The sequence below is a fragment of the Chanodichthys erythropterus genome, chromosome 15 (genome assembly GCF_024489055.1).
Source record: "Chanodichthys erythropterus isolate Z2021 chromosome 15, ASM2448905v1, whole genome shotgun sequence".
Lineage (NCBI taxonomy): Eukaryota > Metazoa > Chordata > Actinopteri > Cypriniformes > Xenocyprididae > Chanodichthys > Chanodichthys erythropterus.
Window position 1 is genome coordinate 7460405 of NC_090235.1, and position 24442 is coordinate 7484846.

The following is a 24442-nucleotide window of genomic DNA, read 5'->3' on the forward strand; positions in this document are numbered from 1 at the left end:
AAATGGAAAAAAAAAAAAAAAAAAGTAACCTAGCACTTTCTTGCGTCTGGTTTTGCTGAAAGAGAAGGAGTGATGAGTATAAAAATGCTACTCAGTCTTCACTTGAATGTGTGACAATATAAATGTATAAATATACCTATATATTTCTATATGTCCCATGATATACAGATGTCTGTGTGTGTGCGAGCGTATTTGTGCATATACATTACATGCACCTTGACAAATCAAACTTGCTCCCAAGCAAATGCTATTTTCCCTGCCAGAAAAGCAGTGGCACTACATCAAAAGACTGTTAGCATATGCTGGCTACTGATGTGCGTGAGGAGAAATCGGCATATGTAACCATTCAACTCGATTCTTAACTTGACTTATCTGCCCTTTCTTTCCCTCCCCCAGCAACAGACAAATGCTTGCACACACACATACACACACACACACACACATACACATACCTGCACATGTATGCGTGTACACCTTATGATTGTGTATCCAATAAACTGTCTTTACTTGGAGAAGGAGTTTTAGAATGAGAAAGGTGAGTGTTAACTCATCAACAGGCATGTTGACCATGTGCAATATTTCTAAACAAGAGATTATTGAAAAAATTAAAGACCTAACACAACACTTGGTTTTTGTGCAGTTCTTTTGTGATTGATTTTTACAAGCAAAGTGGTGTACGTTATAGATATGGTTTTGACATTTTAGATGCTCATGTTGTCAGTATGTTGAAAATGATGTATTTTTTTTATTAGATACATTTTTAATGCAGAATCTGGTCTTGTTTGTAAATTAGAATGTAATTATATAATTGTATAGAGAATCAAGATGCTTCAAGTTTTAGATAGATGGATAGATAGATGGATGGATAGATAGATGGATGGATAGATAGATAGATAGATAGATAGATAGATAGATAGATAGATAGATAGATAGATAGATAGATAGATAGATAGATAGATAGATAGATAGATAGCACATGAATCCACTGAATAATATTGGTGTTATTTTTATAATCTGTTTTAATATTTATTATCTTTATCAGACCTTAATTTTTATTAATAAACAGCTCTTTTCTCTTTTTATTTAATTCTATCCATCTATAAGTGCATTATTAGTTTATTTATTAGTGAATTTTTTTTTTTTAGTTCTTTCATATTATTATTTTATATGCATAATACACAAATAATTAATTGTACAAACAGGTAGTAGTGAGCTCTTTGCTCAGGTGTATGACACCTGCTTCTGGAGTTTTTTTTTTTGTCAGGATCCTACAGTGCGCTCGAACTGCATTCCCCATGAGGCTGCGCGTATTCTCAGCGCGTGAGAGAGTGGGTGAACGCTGAGGGTCGCGGCAAAACGTTTGTCATCTTTTGGTTTTTAATCCAATGTTTCACCCAGGACCAGGCCAAGTCGTCGAGGGAACAGGTGATCATCGCCCCCCAGCCTCGGCACACTTTCAGTCAGATATGAGCGGCAGCGGGCGGCCCAGGACGAGCTCGTTCGCTGAGCCTCAGGGGGCGTCTGGAGCCGCTGCTGCATCCGCCGGATCCGCCGCTGTCGTGGGGAGCAACGCAGGAAAGCCCGGGGTCTCCCAGGCCTCGGCGGATAGTTCATCTGCTTGCTCAAATTTAAAACTAGCTAGTGAGTATATACGCGAAGTTATCTCAGTTATGAGTGTTTAATGAACATATCGTGTGTATAATGAAATAACACACCTGTGCATTCTTGATATTGACAGTTATGTCATCTCCACGAAACTAGCCCGTGCTAACCAAGGGAAATTGTCAAAATTATGAGTTAAACGATTATAAACGAGAGGTATTGATTTGGCCTCAAAACCTATTGAGCTGAGCCTTTTGGGATATTAACAAAAAGTCCTGTTGCGTTACCATGGTACAGTGATGCTAATACCATGGTACTTTTATATAACATGGCATGATTTCCACATTCATGTGCATTGATATTTATATGGTACTTAAAGAAAACCATGGTGCTACCAGAGAAAACAATTTTACCATGGCAATACTATGCCCAAAAATAACGTGACATTAAGATGTCCAAAAACATGGTAGTACCCTAGTCAGTGTTTTGTAGTGTATACACATTTATTGCAACCTGTGGATAATGTTGTCTAGGTGGGCAGCACACTAGTATTTGAGGCACTATAATAAACTTGAGAATAACTGGTTCAAGACTCTGTCATTAAAGTGATTGTTTTACTAGACAACTCACTAGGTTTTAGGGCATGTTGAATAGGTGGTAATTACCTGTCCTGACACGCCCACTGTCATAATGTCCTATGTAAGGGTATTAGGACACGTCAGGACGGACACGTATTTAGTGATATATGTGCCATGTTTTCTTTAGAATGACAAATACACTTTTTACTAAGTACACTTGCACAAGGTTTGTTTGTGTTTCTGGTCTACAGCACTAGACATTTAGTAGTGACAGTTATGCTTTCAGTATATTAACTTTTTTTTAATCAAAATGTTTCCTTAACAATATGTTATGAACCAATACACCTTGTAAATGCCAAGTATGTAGTAAAATATATGTATATTTAGAGAATAGCATTGCTTTTTGAGTGAATGTAATTGCTGCAAGAATTAATTGGCTAATATTTGCTCATTTACACCTCAGCTTTGGGTAATTAGATCTAATGTCTGAAATGTTTTTTTAGGAGATAGTGGGAAGGTGACCACAGTGGTTGCCACCCCAGGCCAGGGCCCGGATCGCCCGCAGGAGGTGTCCTACACTGATATCAAGGTGATTGGTAATGGCTCCTTTGGCGTGGTGTATCAGGCACGCCTCATTGACAGTCAGGAGTGGGTGGCCATCAAGAAGGTACTTCAGGATAAGCGATTTAAGGTATGACACACCCTTTCACACATCTAAGCGCACAAGTACTTGTTGACCCACTCAGTTTAATAAGACATTTTCTAAGTGTTAATATTTTTAAGGGTTGCTTTGTAGTACAGATGATTTTGGGGCAAAATATATAACACTATTAGTCTTTGACATTGATATTAACAACAAAAGATATGGAAATCGATTTTAAAAGTAAATTTGCTTAACCCAGCCAGCATGAAAGACATTTGGGACAGTTGACAGAATTGATCGGGCCAGTTTATTTGCACATGTCTTGGCAGTATAAACATTCAACCAATTTTAAACCATTTAAGTGCAAGAAGACACTAAGGAGAACTCAATGCTGTGATTGAACGCTGTCTAAGACTTCGCTCTCTGTTTGTGTGCACAGAAAACAGCGTGCAAGTACTGAACTGAGTTTTCTTTCACGTCGTCTTGCGCCTAATTTTTTTTAAATTGTTTGAATGTTTAAACTGGCAAGACACATGCAAATAAACTGGCTCGATCAATTTTGTCAACTGTCCCAAGTGTCTTTCATGCTGCTGTAAACCTTACTTTATTAGGCATTACACAGATGTAAAAATGCCATTGCAACAGTCAGGTTTTTTTTAGATGCATTCATGCAATTCATTCATTTATATATTCATTCCTATATAATTTCCCTCAGCATTCTTGTAAAACCGCTCACCGTTTGTTGTTAATTTGCTTAAGGAAGGACAGTGTTTACCTGAGTTTTTCAAATCACAGTAATCAAATATGGTTTTAATGATAATTAAAATATGAAGTGTAATACTAACCATCTGAAATCTTATCATGATTTATCATCAAAACCCGTAACCATTTCATCACTAATATATATATACATCAGAGCTTCCCACAGGTTTGAAATATACTTGCGGTGGTAACTGGCCTAAAAATCCTCCTATTAGCCACGGCACAAAAATGGTCTACTACATGTGACGAACAAATAACGTGTGATTTTTAACAGTATTTTTATTTATTGAAATTAAGTTTAATGACATAGCATACTATTACATTTAATTACATACTAATATTATGCATTCTTATGCATTGTAAATTATGCAAAATTGCAGCATTTAAATGGTTCTCCTTTTCCTATGTTCTCCTTGCTGTCATATAGTGTCTCTCTGAGTGAATGGGACACAGATTTTACTAGTAAAATTTATGAAAAAACAAAAAAATGAATCCCGCACACTATCAACTTGCAAAACAATAAGAAAGACACTTTATTAGCAACGTTTCGATCGTAAGATCTTCATCAGGCATAAACATTGTATTCAAACTCCATTGTATTTAAAACATCATGAATCACATGGGATTGAAAAAGTGAATGTGCCACCTAGAGGGGGCGATATTGAATTGCTCTTACAGAGACGTGAATTGTTCTGGATTTTTACTCTTCAGACTTTATCACCTATGGGTATGAATGATGAAGCATTGTTTAATGTGATGTTATGAAATATGATCATTAGATATATGATATCATTAATAATACTCCTTTATATTTATTATATATATATATATTCCATTTTATTATATAATTGTTGAGTTAATAATGTGATGTGGTGTTAATGATTATTTAATCACTGATCTTGATTGGATATTGATGATTCTTTGTGATTCATGATGTTTTAAATACAATGGAGTTTGAATACAATGTTTATGCCTGATGAAGATCTTACGATCGAAACGTTGCTAATAAAGTGTCTTTCTTATTGTTTTGCAAGTTGATAGTGTGCGGGATTCATTTTTTTGTTTTTTCATATTATGACTTTATTAGTCTTCTTTCCTACGCACCTATCTATCACCTACAGGTGTGCGACGCTAATCATTCACTAGTAAAATTTATAAAATGAATAATATATGTGTCAAATAATGTTCTTAGTCTTGTCTTCCTGTGGGGGAGACTACAATAATTTACTATGAATTAAATGGAAATCAAATTAAATACAATTTATTGTGTAACCAAAATACCAATAATGCCCAAAAGAAAAAACTTTTTAATTACTTTGACTTTTGACTACTTGACTTTTAATTATAAACAACCCCGAAATACTCTGGGACTTTTATTTTGAAATGTCTGTACTATTGTAGGCTGATCCTTCAGATTCTTACAATCGTCTAAAACATTTTATATAAAGGCCATGAAGTAGACATTGTAATAATTCATCAACTTGAGTTCATTAGCAATCGCTTGGCATAATTATGCGCTTTTCACTGATTGAGAATCACTTTGAAGCAGTCTGAACATAGTCTGAAGCACTGTTGCGCGAGCTTGTAGAACGCGCAACAGCGCCGCCTTGTGATTTTGCAAAATGCAGCGCCCGTGGGAATGTCAGCGGGAGTAAACTGTTCTGACGCACACATAACGAGCAGGTACGAAACGACTAGCTATTCGATCACGGATGGTTTCATAATCTTGCGCGGTTATGAAATTATAAGAGGATAAAAATAATAAAAGCAAAAATGTGTCTCCAAATAAACTTGGGCGGCCGTTATTATACATGGGTGGCCCGCCCCAGTAAAGTCTATGTGTGGGAAGTACTGTACATACACTGACGAGCCAAAACTTTGGCCACTCATAGGCCAATTTCATTGATTATCTCCTAACAAGGCCACATGTCAAGGTGCCACATGCCTATGTATGGGTCATAGCATCTCTGAAATGGCAAGCCTTGTGGGTTGCTCCCGATCAGCAGTGGTAAGAACCTACTGACAGTGGTCTGAGGAGGGACAAATCATAAACTTGCGACATGGTGTTTGGCTCCCAAGGCTTCTTGTGCAAGGGCAACAAAGGCTATCCTTTCTGGACCAGACTGACAGAAGGCCTTCTGTGGCACAAGTCACACGAAATTTTAATGATGGCTATGGGAGGAATGTGTCACAACACACAGTGCATCACACTTTGCTGTGTATGGGGCTGCATAGCCCCAGACCAATTAGAGTGCCCTTGATGACCCCTGTCCACAGCCGAAAGTGCTGTGCACGCCAGCATAGGAACTGACTTCGGAACAGTGGAAGAAGTTTTCCTGGTTTGATGAGTTCCATTTTCTTTTACGTGACATGGATAGTTGTGTACATGTGCGTCATTTACCTGGGGAAGTGATGGCACCTGGATGCACTGTGGGATGACGACAAGCCAGTGGAGGGAGTGTGATGCTCTGGGCAATGTTCTGCTGGGAAACGGCCATTCATGTGAATGTAAATTTGACATGCGCCACCTACCTAAACATTGTTGCAGACCAGATACATCCCTTCATGACAATGTTATTGCCTGGTGGAAGTGGCCTCTTTCAGCAGGATGTTGCACCCTGCCACACTGCACACATTGTTGTGGAATGAGTTTTAGGAGCATGATGAAGAGTTCAAAGTGTTGCCATGGCCTCCAAATTCCTTAGATCCCAATCTGATTGAACGTGTGGGATGTACAGAACGAATAATTCTAATCCATTGTGGCTTCACCTTGGACATGAATGATCTGCTACTAATGTCTTGGTGCCAGAGAGGTGAGTCGGCACTGTTAGGCAGGATGCAGAGGACCAACGGCATATTTGGCAGGTAGTCAAAATGTTTTGGCTCATCTGTGTATATAAATATTGACTGAGATGAAAACAAAATGTACATTTTAGAAACTTAAATGCTAATTAGAAATGTTGCCTTAGCAACTTACTATAGTAAAGAATTTCAAGTACTAAAAATATTAAAACTGCTTGCACACAAAAAGCCACCTCTTAAGCAGCTTGTGAGTACAAAAATAAGTGCTTTTTCGTTGCCTATTGTGCTTAATGTCAGAAATGCACAACAGTATGTCAGGATGTGTAAACTGTTGAGAAAGAAAACAAATTTGTATCAGTATATTGGATCTGTGCATTAGCTCTTACAGTTACAGCGGCCTAATATACCTGCTTCTGTCTGTCAGTAATGTTAATCAAACAACAAAAGAAAGTGATAAGAATTAATCTGTATTTAATTTATGCAATTAAACATTTAATTCATTAAATTCCTGTAGTATTCATGTACCTGAATACTGTTAGACCAACCTGAAAACTGTAAAGAACTCTTTATTTAATTTTTGTATTTTTATTTTATTGTATTTTTTTGTGCTTCTGCTTGTAATTTGTTTATTTGTTCTTGTTTATTTTGAAAATTCAACTCAAGTTTGAAATCAAGCTTCCTTGTTCTGTATATGAACTTGTGTGCAACAATATTACCCCATTGTAAAAACATAAATACATAGAGTGAGCATAGATTAGATAAATGTAATAAAAAAGCCCCCCCACCCCCTCAAATTAAAAAAAAATACCCCCCATAAGAGTCACCTAAGGGGGTGAAAATTTTCAGGCCCTGAAAATTAAAATGAAAACTATAAACTAAACTATTATTTTATATAAATTGTATAACCACAATAACACTAAAATAACATTGGTTGTGCCTTGCAAGTTAAGAATCACTGGTTTAAAATGTGAGGATTACTTAAAGAATAAAATAAAAAAAGAATAAAAAAATTAAATTTACCTTGGCATAGTTAAATAACAAGAGTTCAGTACATGGAAATGACATACAGTGAGTCTCAAACACCATTGTTTCCTCTTTCTTATGTAAATCTCAAAGACCTCAGAAGAATAGGCGAATCTGAACAGTTTTACTGTGTTAATGCTGTTTAAGGCAGTCGCGAGCATGAGAATTTAAAGGGGCAGCAGCCTGAATCAGCGCATATTTAATGATGCCCCAAAATAGGCAGTTAAAAAAATGATTTAAAAAAAATCTATGGGGTATTTTGAGCTGAAACTTCACAGACACATTCAGGGGACACCTCAGACTTATATTACATCTTTTAAAAAGACGTTCTACGGCACCTTTTTTTAAAAAAAATAAAAATAAATAAATAAATAAATATATCACCAGTATGTTGTCACACACCACCCTATCTTTCATACTGAAACGGCTAACCATTTACTTGACCCACTTGTGCTGTCCACTCCCAAAGCAAACACTGTGCCCTTGAACGAGGCTGCTCTAGGGGGATTGCACTGTCGTGATTACTCTTGTAAATATTGTGACATCTCTTACCCCTGGGAGATGCTAACAGTCTTTCTTCTGTCTTTATGAAGAATCGAGAACTTCAGATCATGAGAAAACTGGACCACTGCAATATAGTGAGGCTGCGCTATTTCTTCTATTGCAGTGGAGAGAAGGTAAAAACCTGTGACATTTTTGCAAAGCTCTATATATTATGACACCAAATGGAAATAAATATGTACTACTTTTGAATGGTAGTGTATTTCTTGAATATCTGTTGAATTTTTTTCAAATTGTAAAAAAGAAAAGAAAAGGTGACTCTTGGCCTGTTCTATGGTTGTGGTCTAATTGTAGTCTGATGATCTTGTTGTGATTTTAAAGGGTTTATATTCTGTCCATAACTACACTATATGGACAAAAGTATTGCTTGTTGAACATACAGGCAGTGATAATGAGAATGAGTTGGTCCTGCTATGACAGTTTCCACACTTCTGGGAAGTCTTTCTGGTAAATGTTGGAATGTAGACACAAGCAGTTTCCCAAATAGTTGTGGCCATGTGTATATATAATATATAATATATATATATATATGTTTTTTTTTGGCAGGTTATTGTTTTATATAGTTTATATAGTTTTTTGTCTTTATTCCACAGAAGGATGAGGTATACCTCAATCTGGTGCTGGACTTTGTGCCTGAGACCGTCTATCGGGTGGCACGACACTTTAGTAAAGCTAAAACCATTATTCCCATCTTTTATGTGAAGGTAAAGTCGACTGAACAACATACTCCAATACTGAGTCAATTCTTGACTTCTTAAAGGCAACACAAATTCACCTTATTTATTCTTTTAATAAATGTCTTTGGTCTTATTGTGCACAATTCATCGGATTGAAAGCTGTGGTAATATGTGGATATGTATGCACATGTGAGTTGATACCATCACAAGCAGCTTTCAGTTAGAGTAATATTACTGCAGTTAGAACTATATTACTTGGCAGATTAAATTTAACTGTTATTGTGTACCATTTTATTTAATTTCTGTTAATTTTTGCTGTTGCCACTGTGGGAAAATCACTGACACACAGCCTCTCAAGGCTTATTGCTTTAATAATTACTTTTCACCGCCTCTGACATAATCAATTTCTCATTAATCAGTCTTCATTAATGGAAAGATGGGGACTGATAAAGATTTTTTTTTCTTTAACATAAAGATATTTTTGCTTACTGCTTTTATTTTCTCTTAGGTGTATATGTATCAGCTTTTCCGCAGTTTGGCCTACATCCATTCCCAAGGTGTGTGTCACAGAGATATCAAACCACAGAACCTTCTGGTGGACCCAGAAACAGCTGTTCTCAAGCTCTGTGACTTTGGCAGGTCAGTGCTGTGTGTGTGTGTGTGAGAGAGAGAGAGAGAGAGAGAGAGAGAGAAGATTTGATGGGTTCTCAAATGTGTCCTCCTGCCCGCCAGAGAACATTATGTTCTGTTTTAATGGGTGTTACACTTTTATAGTCATTGTATTTTGAGACTGCACCTCTTTATAAGTGCGGGCCTTAGTTGGTATCTAGATTTGCTGTATATTGTCAGTGCAGTATCTCGGCCTCATTGCGGTCTTAAGGTATATTTGTTTCTGATTGTGTTGTAAATGTGTAAGCAAATGAGGTTGTTCATGTTCTCTGTTTATTGACAAAAGTAATATGCATCCGGATATTGATGCTGATGGTCAGATTGTTATTCTGCTGTGTTCTTTTTCTTCCTGCAGGCCAAACTTTGGCCCCCTTTTTCGATGTTTTTAAGGGGAATCCAATCTGTTTTTCTGAGCTGTTTTTATGAGAAACACTTGAATTATCGGATGATCGGCAGACATGTTGACCACTGTAATCCAGACCACATTTGTTTAATCTATTGCAATTTCAAGTATTTAATTTTTGATTTTGTAAGGCACTTGTTGGCTTTCAGGTCGATTTCTTTTGGGGGAACATAAACACTGACTTTTGTATCTGTAAAAAAAAAAAAAAAAAATGGACAATTTGGCAACTGAAAAAGCTTGAAAATAGTTTGGCCGAGCGGAGATGCACATCAGACTGGAATAATTGCTTTGTTTGAAAGTGCATCTGTATTGCATTGAGCATTATTCTGGAGCTGTTTTTCCAGCTGTTCTGTCATGCTGTATTTTAAAGAAAATTACAAAGCATTTAATACAGAAACGTTTAAACAACAGTGCACTTTTTTGTACCGTGATGAAGGAATATTTTTGGCTATTTTGTGATGTTGAGCATAATTCAGTGTTTGTTTTATTGAAGAATTATAAATCTGTCGTTTTTCATACTGACTGCCTGATTAAAGTTTTTCTCATAATTCAAATCTTTCTCAGTGCAAAGCAGCTGGTGAGGGGTGAGCCTAACGTCTCTTATATCTGCTCACGATACTATCGCGCCCCTGAGCTCATCTTTGGTGCGACAGACTACACCTCCAACATTGACGTCTGGTCAGCTGGATGTGTGCTGGCCGAACTGCTGCTGGGGCAGCCTATCTTTCCTGGAGACAGTGGTGTGGACCAGCTAGTGGAGATCATAAAGGTAAAACTAACCCCTTACTTTTGATCTGTACTTTTATTTTTTATTTATATGAAGCCAGACCTGGATATATTAGACCTTTTGGAATGAGGATAAAAGCTTACATGGAGAACCTGGATATTAATTTGGACATCTTAACTCACTCATTTTTGCAATATTGCTCCCTGAGATCTGAGGCCAAATTTTATATTAACCTTAAATCAACACAAAAAGACATGTCATGAACACACCCTCATGAATATCGACAGAAATGTTTGGAGTCAAGATGCAGTTTTCCTCTCCATAGACCTGTATTCACAGATCCAAAGCATATAATCGTGCATCGGCACTAGCATTAAATGGAGATCAGTGTCATGGCATGCGAATCCCAGGACAAAGTTCTGTCTTTACAGCTGATGTTCATGCTTTACTCCTGGCTGTGGAAAATATAGTAGAATATATAGTAAACATAAGAATATATAGTAAATATAGTAGTATATAGTAAAATATATAGATAATCTTCACCGGCTGCCTTTAGGCATTTGAATCTGTAAAGGCTGATCATCCCATAATTATGAGTATCTTTTATGGAAGGATTTATTCTGCTAAAATTTAAAAACTTTATCACCTTTAAGTTTAGGTTTAGGGTTAGTACCTAGTTATTACCCAGTTATTGCAATTACCATAATAAGTACATAGTATGTACATGGGGAATAGGACTGTAAAATAAAGTGCTACCGTCTTAGGGTTTACGTAAATGCCGTAAAATTACTGGATAATGTCCGGGTGATAAGCTGCCAGTAATTTTTACAGATTTAGTTTTTTACAGTGTATGGCTATTATTATTAAAAGATGAAGAACCACCATAATGCCTTCCTCTTCAAACTACAATGTGTGGCAAACATAACTTTACTGGACTGTACTGTTTTTAATGTAAATTGCCAATGTTTTTATTCAGAGATGTTTAACTGATGTATTTAAAAAAGTATCACCAAAATGTATTTTAGAGTTTCTGTCTAGTATTAATCTAAAATGACTTGTATAGATTTTTGTTAAGTGTATGACTGTTGTCTTATTCTGTTTTCACCATGAAGATAGCCTTGCTACTGACATGGATTTAAAAATAAATAAATAAATTTAGGTTCAGTTCAACACTGTTAGGCAAGATGATTTTATAATGTCCATCTAATTTCTGTAGTAATCAACATAAAACTTGTATTGAGCTTCTATATTGAGTATTTACTCTACCGTTCATCTGGGGTCAGAAATTATTAGTTTTATTTAGCAATGATGCATTAAAGTGACCAAAAGTGACGTACGGGGGGGGGGGGGGGGTGATTTCTGAAGGATCATGTGACACTGAAGATTGGAGTAATGATGCTGAAAATTTAGCTTTGCCATCACATCAATAAATTACTTTTTAAAATAGAAAAGTTATTTCAAAATGTAACTATTTCACAATACTACTGTTTTTACTGTATTTTTGATCAAATAAATGCAGCCTTGGTATGCATACGAGATTTCTTTCAAAAACATTTATAATTTTTATGAATGATTTTGTGTGTGTCTTGTGTCTGTGTCTACACACACACACACCTGATTTTGAATCATATATAATGTTGCGTTTCAACTTTGTTTTTTTTCAGCCCAGCATTCTTCACAGTTGTTTCTGTCTGTCTGCTCAGGTACTTGGAACCCCCACAAGAGATCAGATCCGTGAAATGAATCCAAACTACACAGAGTTCAAATTCCCACAGATCAAAGCACATCCATGGACCAAGGTAAAATCTCAAACCCAAATCTAGCTCATATTTACAACCAAAGCCATGAGGTATCTGTTGGCAATGTAAAAGATTGGCTTATGAATTTTCTCATGTAACAACTTTGGACATTTGGCATGTTTACTGCTTGTTCTGGTCAAGAACTGTTCACTTAGACAGGAAGAGACCATCTCACTGACATGTGAGGTAAAAGACTGTTCTTGCATATCTTACAAAGATTTTATACAAAATTTGTACTTAGCTTTTTACTAGTGGAGTGCATTTTTCAGAGAGTAGCTAATGTCAGTGAGCTGTCTTTAGTGTTGTCAAAAGTATCAACTTCGGTACCAAGCCGGTACTGAAATGTACAAAATGTGAGGCTTTGAGCATTGTTGAGTGGATTCGTAAACACCTCTGATTGGCTATTGTGCTCACACGCTCAAGAGATATGTTTGTGATTTGGCTACAATGATCAACGCCACAAAAACACGTTGTAAATGGACATCAATGATGCTCTTCACCAAACACTTACACAGATACACACAGTAGCATTTGAAAGCAGGCCTGCTGATAGACGCCTGCATTCAAACACTTTCAAACCCTCCCGTGCGTTGAACATTGTAGCCAATCACAGACATATCTGTTGATGGTGTGAACACAATGGCCAATCAGAGGTGTTTACGAATCCGCTCAACAGCGCTTAAAGCATCACATTTTTTAAATTTCAGTACCAACTTCGGTGCCAAGTCAGTACTGAAATTTTAAATTTTATCTTTTTGACAACACTAGCTGTCTTATAACTCTTGTGTTGTTTCCTCCCATTTCTCATTTTTATTTTTGTCATTCCTCCACAGGTGTTTAAACCAAGAACTCCTCCTGAGGCAATAGCCCTGTGCTCTCGGCTCTTAGAGTACACACCAGTGACCCGACTGTCCCCGCTTCAGGCTTGTGCTCACGGCTTCTTTGACGAGCTGCGCCAACCTGGCACCCGCCTGCCCAGCGGTCGAGAGCTGCCTCCGCTTTTCAACTTCACCATGACAGGTGAGTCACATGAGCCTTTCATGCGTACATGTTGGCACAAACTCGCAGATTGCGTATAGATGTCATTCAAGTAATGCATCTCAAAACAGATTTCCATAGGATTAGTATCAGTTTTGGCCTGAGGCTATTTAATCTCAGAACAAGGATCCGGATCAGTGTATTTAATCCGCCTTTTCTGTAATTTCAGCTATGAGAATCACTTAATTCAGACATCAGAAATCTCCCCGCCCGGAGCATTTATTAAAATTAGCCTGCTGTAACAGCTTGTTCAGAACTGAACCAGTCACGTATTTATATGTAACAAGTAATATATGAGGCCTTTTTGCCATAAAACCATTTAGTTCACCTCAAAATGAAAATTTGGTCATTAATTAATTACCTTTCATCAAAAAGATATTCATTTGTGTTCCAAAGATGACCGAAAGTCTTTTAGTGGACTTCAATGGCCTCCAGACGGTTGAAGGTCAAAATTACAGTTTCAGTGCAGCTTCAAAGGGCTTTAAACGATACCAGACGAGGAATAAGGGTCTTAATTTCAAAAACAATCAAAAAACTTAATTACTTTTCAACTGAAGAAAGAAAGATATAAACATCTTGCATGACTTGGAGTTGAGTAAATTATCAGGAAATTTTCATTCAGAAGTGAACTAATCCTTTAAGCACTTTGATCCTCTCTGATAAAAGGTTATAAAAACAACATCAGTTTGCAGTGCTCAGCCAATTATAACAGTTTATATCCATACACTACTGTTGAAAAGTGTGGGTTCAGGAAGAGATTTTTTATTATTATTATTATTTAAAAGAAATGAATGTTTTTATTCAGCAAGGATAAATTAAATTGATAAAAAGTGACAGTAAAGACATTTGAAATGTTGCAAAAGATTTTTATTCAAATGTTCCCTTGAACTTTCTGTTCATCAGAGAATCTTGAAAAAAGTATTGCTGTTTCTACAAAATTCTAAGTAGTACAACTGTTTTCAACATTACTTATTATCAATGTTTCTTGAGCATCAAATCAGCACATTAGAATGATTTCTGAAGGATCATACGATCCATGTGTCATGTTGGCAATTTTACTGTTTTTACATTTGATCAAACTAATGCAGCTTTGGTTAGCATTAGAGAATTCTTTTAAAAACATTATACAATTCTACTGACCCCAAACTTTTGAATGGTAGTGCAGTGTTTCCCACAGGATTTTGTGAGACTGTGGCGGGTGGTCCCTCTAGGAAAATTTAGTACATTTTAAATATAAATGCATAAATCTGGTGCATTCTGAGACCAAAATTGAAGTGATTAGATCAATGAAGAAATTTGTTCTCTTGTAAACAATTTTGTGCTCTAATAGTAAATTTATTTATTGGTGATGGTAGGGCACATTAGTCACGTACACAACATATAGTAGGCTAAATGATAGTTCATATGTGGTCAGACATGTGGAGTATACATTTAAACCATTAAAAAATATGTAGCAAAAGAGGTCACTTTTGTTGAATTAATTTATTTCTAGAATAATTAGTGGGGGCCTGTATCTATACATCTGTATTTGTGGAACTAATGGTCACTCTTTGATTTGTTAAACACAATCCAGAATGCACTAAACACACTACTTCATTATAGAGAATAACAACAAATGAATGAAAATATATAATAAGCTGACCAAAAAAATATATATATATATAATTATTATTATTATTATTATTATTAATTAATAAATAAATAACTATATACAGTGCCCTCCACAATGATTGGCACCCTTAGTAATTATGAGCAAAAGCAGCTGTGAAAATAAATCTGCATTGTTTATCCTTTTGATCTTTCATTAAAAACAAAACAAAATTATAACCTTTCATTTAAGGAAAATAATTGAAGGGGGGAGGGAACTTGCATTATGACATGTTTTTCTCCAAAACGTTGGCGACAATTATTGGAACCCTTGTATTCAAAACTTTTTGCAACCTTCACCTATAATACCTGATGAGTTTGGAGAACACCTGACAAGAGATCAGAGACCATTCCTTCATACAGAATCTTTCCAGAACCTTCAGATTCCCAGCTCCATGATGGTGCTTCTTCTCTTCAGTTCACTCCACTCATTTTCTTTAGGGTTCAGGTCAGAGGACTGAGAAGACCATGGCAGAAGCTTCATTTTGTGCTCAGTGACCATTGTCCTGATTGAAGATCCAACCACAGCCCATTATTGGATTTCTAGCAGAACCGGTTAGGTTTTGATTTTTTTATCTGTTGGTATTTGGTAGAATCCATGATACCATGTATCTGAACAAGATGTCCAGGACCTCCAGCAGAAAAATAGGCCCACAACATTAAAGATCCAGCAGTATATTTAACTGTGGGCATGGGGTACTTTTTATCCATGTGTGCACCAAACCCATCTGGTGGATTTGCTGCCAAAGCTCTTTTTTTTTTTTTTTTAGTTTCATCTGACCATAGAAGCCGGTCCCGTTTGAAGTTCCAGTCTTGTCTGACAACTGAATATGCTGGAGATTGTTTCTGGATGAGAGCAGAGGATTTTTCTTGAAACATCTTGTGGGGATGTAGGTGCTGTTTGATAATTTTTTTAGGCTTTCTGAGACTCAAGACTCTCTGCAATTCTCCAGCTGTGATCCTTGGAGAGTCTTTGGCCACTCAAAGTTTCCTCCTCACTTCACATTAGGATGATTTAGACACGCGTCCTCTTTCAGGCATATTTGTAACATGTTTAGTTGATTGGAACTTATCAATTATTGCCCTGATGGTGGAAATGGGGATTTTCAATGCTTTAGCTATTTTCTTACAGCCACTTTATATTTTGTGAAGCTCAGCAATCTTTTGCTGCACATCAGAACTATATTCTTTGGTTTTACTCATTGTGATGAATGATTACGGGAATTTGGCCTTTGTGTTTCCTCATGTTTATACTCCTGTGGAACAGGAAGTCATGGCTGGTCAATTTCATGCTCCTAGTCACCCAAAAAATGTAAATATGAATGGGAATATACTTCAAAGATATTTTACTAAGAATTTCTAGGGGTGCCAATAATTGTGGCCAACATGTATTGAAGAAAAACATTTATAATGTTCATAATGTGAGTCACAACTTCATAATGTGAGTTTCCCCCACTTTCAACTGTTTTCTTTCAATGAAAGTTTAGAATTTTGTGAATTTTTTGAATGAAAGATCAAAAGGATAAACAATGCAGATTTATTTTCACATCCACCTTTGCTCATATTTACTAAGGGTGCCAATAATTGTGGAGGGCACTGTAATTCATCACCAAAAAGTATGCTAGCCTAATTCTTGGGAAAAAAAACTTTGCACAGTAATTTTATAAAATTTAAATGTTAATAAAAAGTTTAAAATTACTATTTGCATTCTTATCAAATGGAAAAAAAAAACTATTTATATTATTTGTAATTAGATTAAAATGTTTATTTTAAATGTATTGTGCAGCTTTTTAATGGGACAGCAAAATATGATAGATACGACAGAACAAAATAGGTTATTAATAATATTTCAGTGTGCAAAACCATGATAATATGAAACGCTTCAAAACAGCAGCACAACCACTTATGCACATCCCGGGTGCAGAATGATGTGCTTGAAGCAATATGGAGTTACAACTCGCAGTTGCGCAGTGCATTGAAAAGTTAACGGCACAGTGTAACGCCATTTCATAGTCCTTGTGTTGTGCGATCTAACAGAAACCCTGTGAATGACATCGTTCAGAAACGGCAATAAACTCCAGCAAGATACAGTCATTTTATGCAAATCCACAGACCTTTATCCACATATCAAGTATTATAATGGGAGTAGTCTGACTGACTGTCTGTCTGACTGTCGTTACCGAACACAACGCGACATTTGAGTGCTAACCAGAGAATGATTGACAGCTGCAGCGGAGGGAACAATATACATGTTTTTCTGTCCCTCACATGAAGCTAAGAATGGCTTTAGATGAGTTTAAATATAGTACACGAAAACTTAATTGGTGCTAGTCTATTTCTTTTGCTCTATGACTCCAATTTGTTTGCCGTACAAAAGAGCGCAATTATCAATCGGTTATTTAAATATCACGACAGGCCTACTTTGAGACTGTGGTGGGACAAATTAGAATGTGGCGGGCCGCCAACAGTCTAGTTAACATATGGGAAACACTGGTACACAGCAAAATCAACAGAGTTAAATCAACTCTGCTCGGAGTACATTTGGTCCCTCTCTAAATAGTGTTAAAATAACACTGAAGCGGAGTTAAAGTTAATGAGATAAGTAAGCAATTAATTAAGTGATAATTGAGCGTTAGTGATGAACACCTGCTGTTAACAAGCAGAATCAATGAAGAAAAGAGAAACACAAGAACTACAACTGACTTCAGCCACAGATTTGGATGAAATCACCTGAAGATAAAAGACATTATATCTCTCAAGATCTTAGCAGAGGAGGATTATCTTTTCTTCAGTGATTCAGCTTGTTAACAGCAGGTGTTCATCAATAATGCTCATTCATCACTTAATTAATCGCTTAATTATACCATTAACTTTAACTCTGCTTCAGTGTTACTTTAACACTATTTAGAGAGGGACCATATGTACTTTTTGCTGTGTAGTGTATTAAAACACAAAGGAGAAGTTCTCTGTCATTGTTTACTCACCATCAAGTTTGTGTCCATGATGCCATGTTTGATGCCATGCACATGCTTTGTGCAGAACTGGAGAAGCTGGACAAGTTTATCAGTAAATAATGATTTAAATTTAAAGTCTTTCCCTCACTCAACTATATTATATGACCAGAAAACTTCAGATGGAATCGTTGATACTTTTACATCCTTTTTGAAGCTTGAAAGCTTAATTCCCCATGGAAATTAATTGCATGGACAAGAGCGGCCAGTACAAATCTGTTTTTTGTGATCCACAGAAGAAATAAGTAATACAGATTTGAAAAGACATGAATGTGTGTTAATTATGACATCATTTTGATTTATGAATGAACTATTCCTTTAATTTTAAGGGTTAGAGAGGGGGCAGCAAATGGTCATACAAAGCTAAATTACAGCTACGTTTAATGCAAGAAACCTTGTCTAACATAATTGGACTTCAGGGAACAAAATTAAATGCTACAAAAGCGATTGAGAGGAGACTAGCTGCACTTTGCTCAGCCCCTTCAAACTGATCCTGTTGCTTATCTTGGATTTGGTGATTTAGTCTTCTTCGGTATTGCTTAGTGATCCAGTGCTTGCCCATTTTATGGGATTGTATGTGTTAATCTTTTCTGTTCTTAAAAGAGCATTTGATATGTTTGCTGAGTTGTTTGTTCCTCTTAGAGATGTCAACAGAATGTGTTTCTCTTTATTTCAGAGCTGATGATTCAGCCCCAGCTCAATTCCATTCTCATTCCACCTCATGCCTGTGCACAAACCGTAGCATCCTCCAACGGTAATGCTGTTATTCTTCTCAGTGATGGTCTGGTTTAAGACCAAGTTAAATCAAAATTTGATGTTAATAAAGTCTTCCTGTTGTTTTATTGTGCATGATTCATCAGTGATGAGGAAAATGCTTTCATTCATTATCTTTCATGGACAATAATTTTCTTCTGAAATTACTTTCCCGATGTAGTAATGCCTTCACAATGCATTTAAAGGATTAGTTCACTTTAAAATGAAAATTACCTTTTACCTAATTAATTATTACCTAAGCTTTACTCACCCTCAAGCCATCCTAGGTGTATATGACTTTCTTCTTTCTGATGAGCACAATAAGAGTTCTATTAATAAATATCCTGATGCGTCCAGGCTTTATAATGGTAGTGAATGGACCAACGAGTATGAATCTCAAGAATGTGCATCTATCCATTATAAACAAACTCCACACGGCTCCGGGGGGGTTAATAAAGGCCGTCAGTTACACTTTCTTCGTAAGTTAAATATGGAAGGTGGTCTGGTGGAAGCTAGACATTTTACTTTATAATTTGTTAAATAAAGATATTTTTCTTACACAAATGTATCGCTTCACTTCAGAAGGCCTTTATTAACCCCCTGGAGCCGTGTGGAGTATGTTATGATGGGTGGATGTGGATGGAGACACTTTCTTGAGCTTCATACTCATTGATCCCATTCACTGCCATTATAAAGCTTGGATGCGTCAGGATATTTATTAATATTTCTCTGATTGTGTTCATCAGAAAAAAAAAGTCATATACACCTAGGATGGCTTGAGGGTGAGTAAAGCATGGGGTAATTTTCATTTTAAAGTGATCTAATCCTTTATCTCCTGTTACACCAGTGGTTCTCAAACTGATCGCAAGATCGCACTACAAAATTATCTTGCATATTGTGTGTCTACTCTCCACATAAGTAAATAATTGAATGCAAAATATTAATTTGACATTTTATTACCTCAAAATGACTTACAGTACCCGATTGAGCGGTCTGTTATCTATTGTAGTGGTTGTTGTCATGCAGTAACAAAAGGCTGGATAGCATGATTGAAGAATCAGAATTGAATATTGCAGGGAGCGATGCAAAATTATAAACGAATGGTGAATGCATCATTCTGCACTTAGAAGTTTGTGAAAGAAAGCCAGTGCCAGCGGCTCAACGCAACAACAAATTCCCAACAGTAAACAAGTAAACCCATTCTATTGCAACCTCTGACACAAAAGGACAAATGTATTTGCAACGTTTTTGTCGTGTCCTTGAATTTGTTTTACTCCTATAGTTACAATGTTTCAAATAAATCCTATAGGATTTTGCAAGCAAGGTCATGTCTGAGGGTGTCTTTATGTAGATGAATGTTGGTGAGGGGCTTAAATAGTTTTATCTACAAAAAGGGGACCTGGCAGAAAAAGTTTGGGAACCATTGTGTTACACTATCATTCAAAAGTTTTGGGGTTGGTGTATATATATATATATATATTTTAAAGTCTCTTATGCTTGCTGAGGCTACATTTATGTGATCAAATATACAGTAAAATAGAAATGTTTTGAAATATTTTTACAGTTTAAAATAACTTGTAATTTATTCTTGTGATGGCAAAGCTGAATTTTCAGCAGCCATTACTCATTCATTAGTATGTTTAATATTCTAATTCTAATATGCTAATTTGGTACTCAAGAAATATTTTTATTATTATTGTCAATGTTGAGTTGTGCTGCTTAAATATTTTTTAGGATTCTTTGATGAATAGAAAGTTCAAAAGAACAGCATTTATTTGAAATAGGAATATTTTGTAACATTATAAATGTCTTTTCTGTGACTTGTCATCAATGTTTGTGTCCTTGCTAAATGCAAGCATTATTATTTATTTATTTATTTATTTATTAAATCTTACTGACCCCAGACTTTTAAAAGGTTTTTGAATGTATTTTGTGTGTGAGTATGGAGCTATGTCTTTGCTATGGAAGCTTGTTTCCACCACTAAATAAAAAAAGGTAATTGCGACTTTTTATATCACAATTCGGACTTCTTTTCTCAGAATTGCGAGATATAAACTCGCAGTTGCGAGTTATAATGTCAGAATGGCGAGATATAAACTTACAATTGTGAGAAATAAAGTCAAAATTGCACGTTATAAACTCAAAATTGCGGGATATGAACTAGCAAATATTGGCTATTTTCTCGCAATTGCGAGTTTATATCTCGCAATTCTGACTTCTTTTCTCGGAATTGTAAGATATAAACTCGCATTTGCTAGTCATAAAGTCCAATTCTGAGGAAAAGAAGATTATTTTTTATGTCTCACAATTCTGACTTTATAACTCGCAGTTGCATGTTATAAAGTCAGAATTGAGAGATATACACTGGCAAGTTTAAGGAAAAAAGTCCGAATTGCGAGTTAATATCTCACAATTCTGACCTTATAACATAATTACGAATTTATAACACCCAATTTTGACTTTATAACTCACAATTGTGAGTTTATATCACTCAAAAATAAGTCAGAATTGTGAGAAGTTGCACTTACCTTTTTTTATTTTTTATTAAAACGTGGAAACAAGCTTCCATAGTTTTGCGGATCACGCTGACAAATTTTATTTTTCAAACTCTTTTTGTTTTGTCCTCTCTGTTCTCTGTCAGATGGCTCTGAAGGTCCTGTACAGCCTGGATCTACTCTCACCAACAGCACCTGAGGCTGTGACTCAAAAAAAAAAACAAGCTCACACACCACAGCATCTGAGCCACCACAGCGCACATCCCTCCCTCTGACAAACACATACAGTCTTACACCCTCTTTACCTCATACACGGCTCCTCCTCCCTATAGCTCTAATTCACACATTTACAGACTGATTCAGGTGTCACGCGTTTCAGAATTACCAGCGACTGCACGGCGGTCTGGAAAGCCTGATGTTTGCTGACTGTCTACCGAGAAACATACTGTACACACACACACCGACACTCTGCCATGTACATGAAACAAACAACAAACAGAGTTACACTGCTAATATTTGCTTCAGATAATAGAGGTAGTCAATATCAAGAGTGCTCCGAACGGCTGCATAGGCCCGTAGCAAAGCTCATGCGCATCCATAACGCAACACCGCACGTGCTTTGGAGGTCAAATGCGATCTGGTTCAGTGGCTAGGGGCAGGTCCTCTGTCTAATTTTTATCTTAATTTATTTAAATCGACATTTACAGTGGATGTTTTACCTTGATTTGTTTAGCTAACGCTCACTCATCCCTCTCAGTCTCCCTATCTTAAGTATAATACATTTCGCAGGGAACGAGCAGTCATGGTAAATGATGTATCTTGTTGTAGATGTCAAGGAAAATGGGCGGGACTAAATGTTGTGGTTTTATACAGTTATTTTAATATCTTACTTTTAACTTCCAGTAAATATATTTGTTGTTTTCAAATTGGGAATTGGATGGACTTTTGAGAAAGCATTCAGTCTTTTCCCCTGTGGAACAAAGGCACAGCGAAGAAGAGCTGGTTGGGAAATTGTTAAATGTTCTTGTTGACCATAAAGAAGGGAAAGAATGATTTATGCAAGACAATAGCATATTAATATTGTTGTACTGAAGTGACTTTATGTTCCTGGGCATTATCATTAACTTTTAATGATGCTCCAGGTCTAGGCTTAATTTATTCTTGTGAGATTACACATTCTTCATCCGTTCAAAGTCATTTTTGAATGACGTCAGGTCTGTAGACTGAACCTTGCATCGTAATTGAGTGTTTCGGTACATTTTCAGTCTGTTTTAGCATTTCAATCAACATCATTTTTCTGATAAATTAAGCTACTCTTATTAAAGGCCTTTGTGGTAGAACAGTTCTATAAAATGTTTGTGAAATCTCCACACGAGTTGAGAATCGTAACGTCAAATGGTCTCAGTCAATCGTATCGATCCACAAGCTGTCCAAAATGACTGAAATCTTTTTTTTTCTTCTTGAGAACAGATCTGTTAGCTTCTCAATATACCCTGTTCTGAGGCCCTCAATGGCCTATCTTCCAACTTTCTGTGATGTTCATGCTATTCTCCTGTTCTGTTTCATTTTTTTTTTTTTAATGTTCAGTGGGTGTGGTTTGACCAGTTTTGCTCCACCCATCTGTATGTAAATATACTTTGTTTTTTAAGCTCTGTGCAGGATGTAAATATCAACACTGTACCACTTTTGTGTTTTTGTTTGTCTTTCTCTCCCTTTCTCTCTCTTGGGCCGTCTTCATTTTGTTTGTCATTTACAGTATTTATTGCTTTGTTATGTAATGTTGGGGCTGAAAGTTTCACTTTTTTTGTGAAATAGTAACCCTTATCAGAGTACTGTATGTCAGTTCATAAGCTCAGCACTTGATTTGGGAGGGAAAAGGAGTAAAACTTAAGCTTCATGTCCAACATGGTCATCCTTTGTTCTCTACTTGGCAATTTGAGCACATTTTTGTAAAGGTGCACTGGAATTAATGCTCATACGGTCTGCTTTTCATGAAAAGGACAGTCTCTGAAGTGAATCAGCTGCTTGAAATATTGCAGCTCTTTGTGGCGGTTTTGCCAATCTGGCTTGAAGCCTCAAAGACAGTGGAATGTGTTTATTCTTTAATCTGACATCTGTGAATCAAGCCCACAGCAACATGTATGTGTGCTCTTAGAAATGTGAATTTTTTTATATATATACAAATGTGTATTTGGCTTTGAAGTTTATTTTCCTCCCCTTTTAAGGCTTGTTAAATGAATTGAGACCAGCCTGCAAAGTCTCTTCCTCTTCATTGCTCCTGTAATCCTGCCCTCCTCCTCGTCTCTGCCTTAAGCCAAACATTAGCCTGTTATTAACCCCCCCCCTTTTTTTTTTTTTTTTTTGTTTTATGGGGCGGGGCGGGGGTTAATTGTTGGAACTTTCTGCCTCAGTGTTCTGGCCCAGGGGAATTGTGTCCTGAGACAAAGAGAGACGAATGGAGAGCTTGTCAGAATAAATTGAACTCATTTAATAAAGTGAGTTTTTAGAGGCAGTGCTGGTGTGTGTATGTGTGTGTGTGCGCTGTGTGTGAGTTTTAACATGCCTTACCTGTTTGACATGACATCAAATTATACTCTATTTGAATGAATGTATGGTATTGGGCCAAAATTGAACATTTGTGATTTGAATTAAAGCTAAGGTTAATTAAAAAAAAAAAAAAATTGTAAAAAATTCGTAATGGAAATCATTTGTATCAAAATAGAAAATGCCAAACAGAAGTGTATTTAATAGTGGTCTTGAAACTTTGAACCCCACTGAATGTGTAATAATGTGTAATATGCTGTGAATATGATGTCTGTGTGTTTCTTTGTTTTTATAAAAGTTATTTGTTATTTAGCAGATGCTTTCTTGCCCAAAGCAACCTCTAATACAGGACAGGCAGTCTGGAAGTGACCTGGAGTGAAGAGATATGCTCAGTGGAACAGTGAGTACAGTATTATCAATTTTTTAAATCCTTGTACAGTTTATACCAGCTTGTTGTGTTGTGTTACAGGCAGGTGACGCCATAAAATGCTGCAGGGATGATCTCAAAACTGTGAAGACTAATTCGCCACTGGTTCCCTCGAGATTTTCCTATGGGGTTTTATAATGGGTTCTTTCAATTTATGAGTAAAATAAGGTCTGTGGTAAACATAACTTGATGATACTTGAATGTTTTTCTCTATAACAAGTAACTAGATAAGAGTTTGGGGTGTGAGTGTGTGCAGTTTACACTGTAAAACAAAACATTCG

At 36.3% G+C, this 24442-nt stretch overlaps 1 protein-coding gene across 4 annotated transcripts; it reads left to right on the forward strand.

Moving 5' to 3' along the window:
* The first annotated feature begins 1254 nt into the window (after positions 1-1254).
* On the forward strand, positions 1255-24094 carry gsk3aa (glycogen synthase kinase 3 alpha a). Of its 4 annotated transcripts, none has more exons than XM_067361595.1 (10): positions 1255-1641; positions 2684-2871; positions 8004-8087; positions 8565-8675; positions 9157-9287; positions 10285-10489; positions 12112-12246; positions 13080-13266; positions 18619-18696; positions 21337-24094. In XM_067361595.1, exons 1-10 carry the CDS (start codon positions 1386-1388, stop codon positions 21387-21389), a joined length of 1428 nt encoding a protein of 475 aa, XP_067217696.1. In that variant the 5' UTR covers positions 1255-1385; the 3' UTR covers positions 21390-24094. The 4 variants fall into 4 exon arrangements, with proteins under 4 accessions (XP_067217696.1, XP_067217698.1, XP_067217699.1 ...); XM_067361596.1 differs by having other exon boundaries at positions 1256-1641; positions 12151-12246; XM_067361597.1 differs by lacking the exon at positions 18619-18696.
* Positions 24095-24442: the final 348 nt, after the last annotated feature.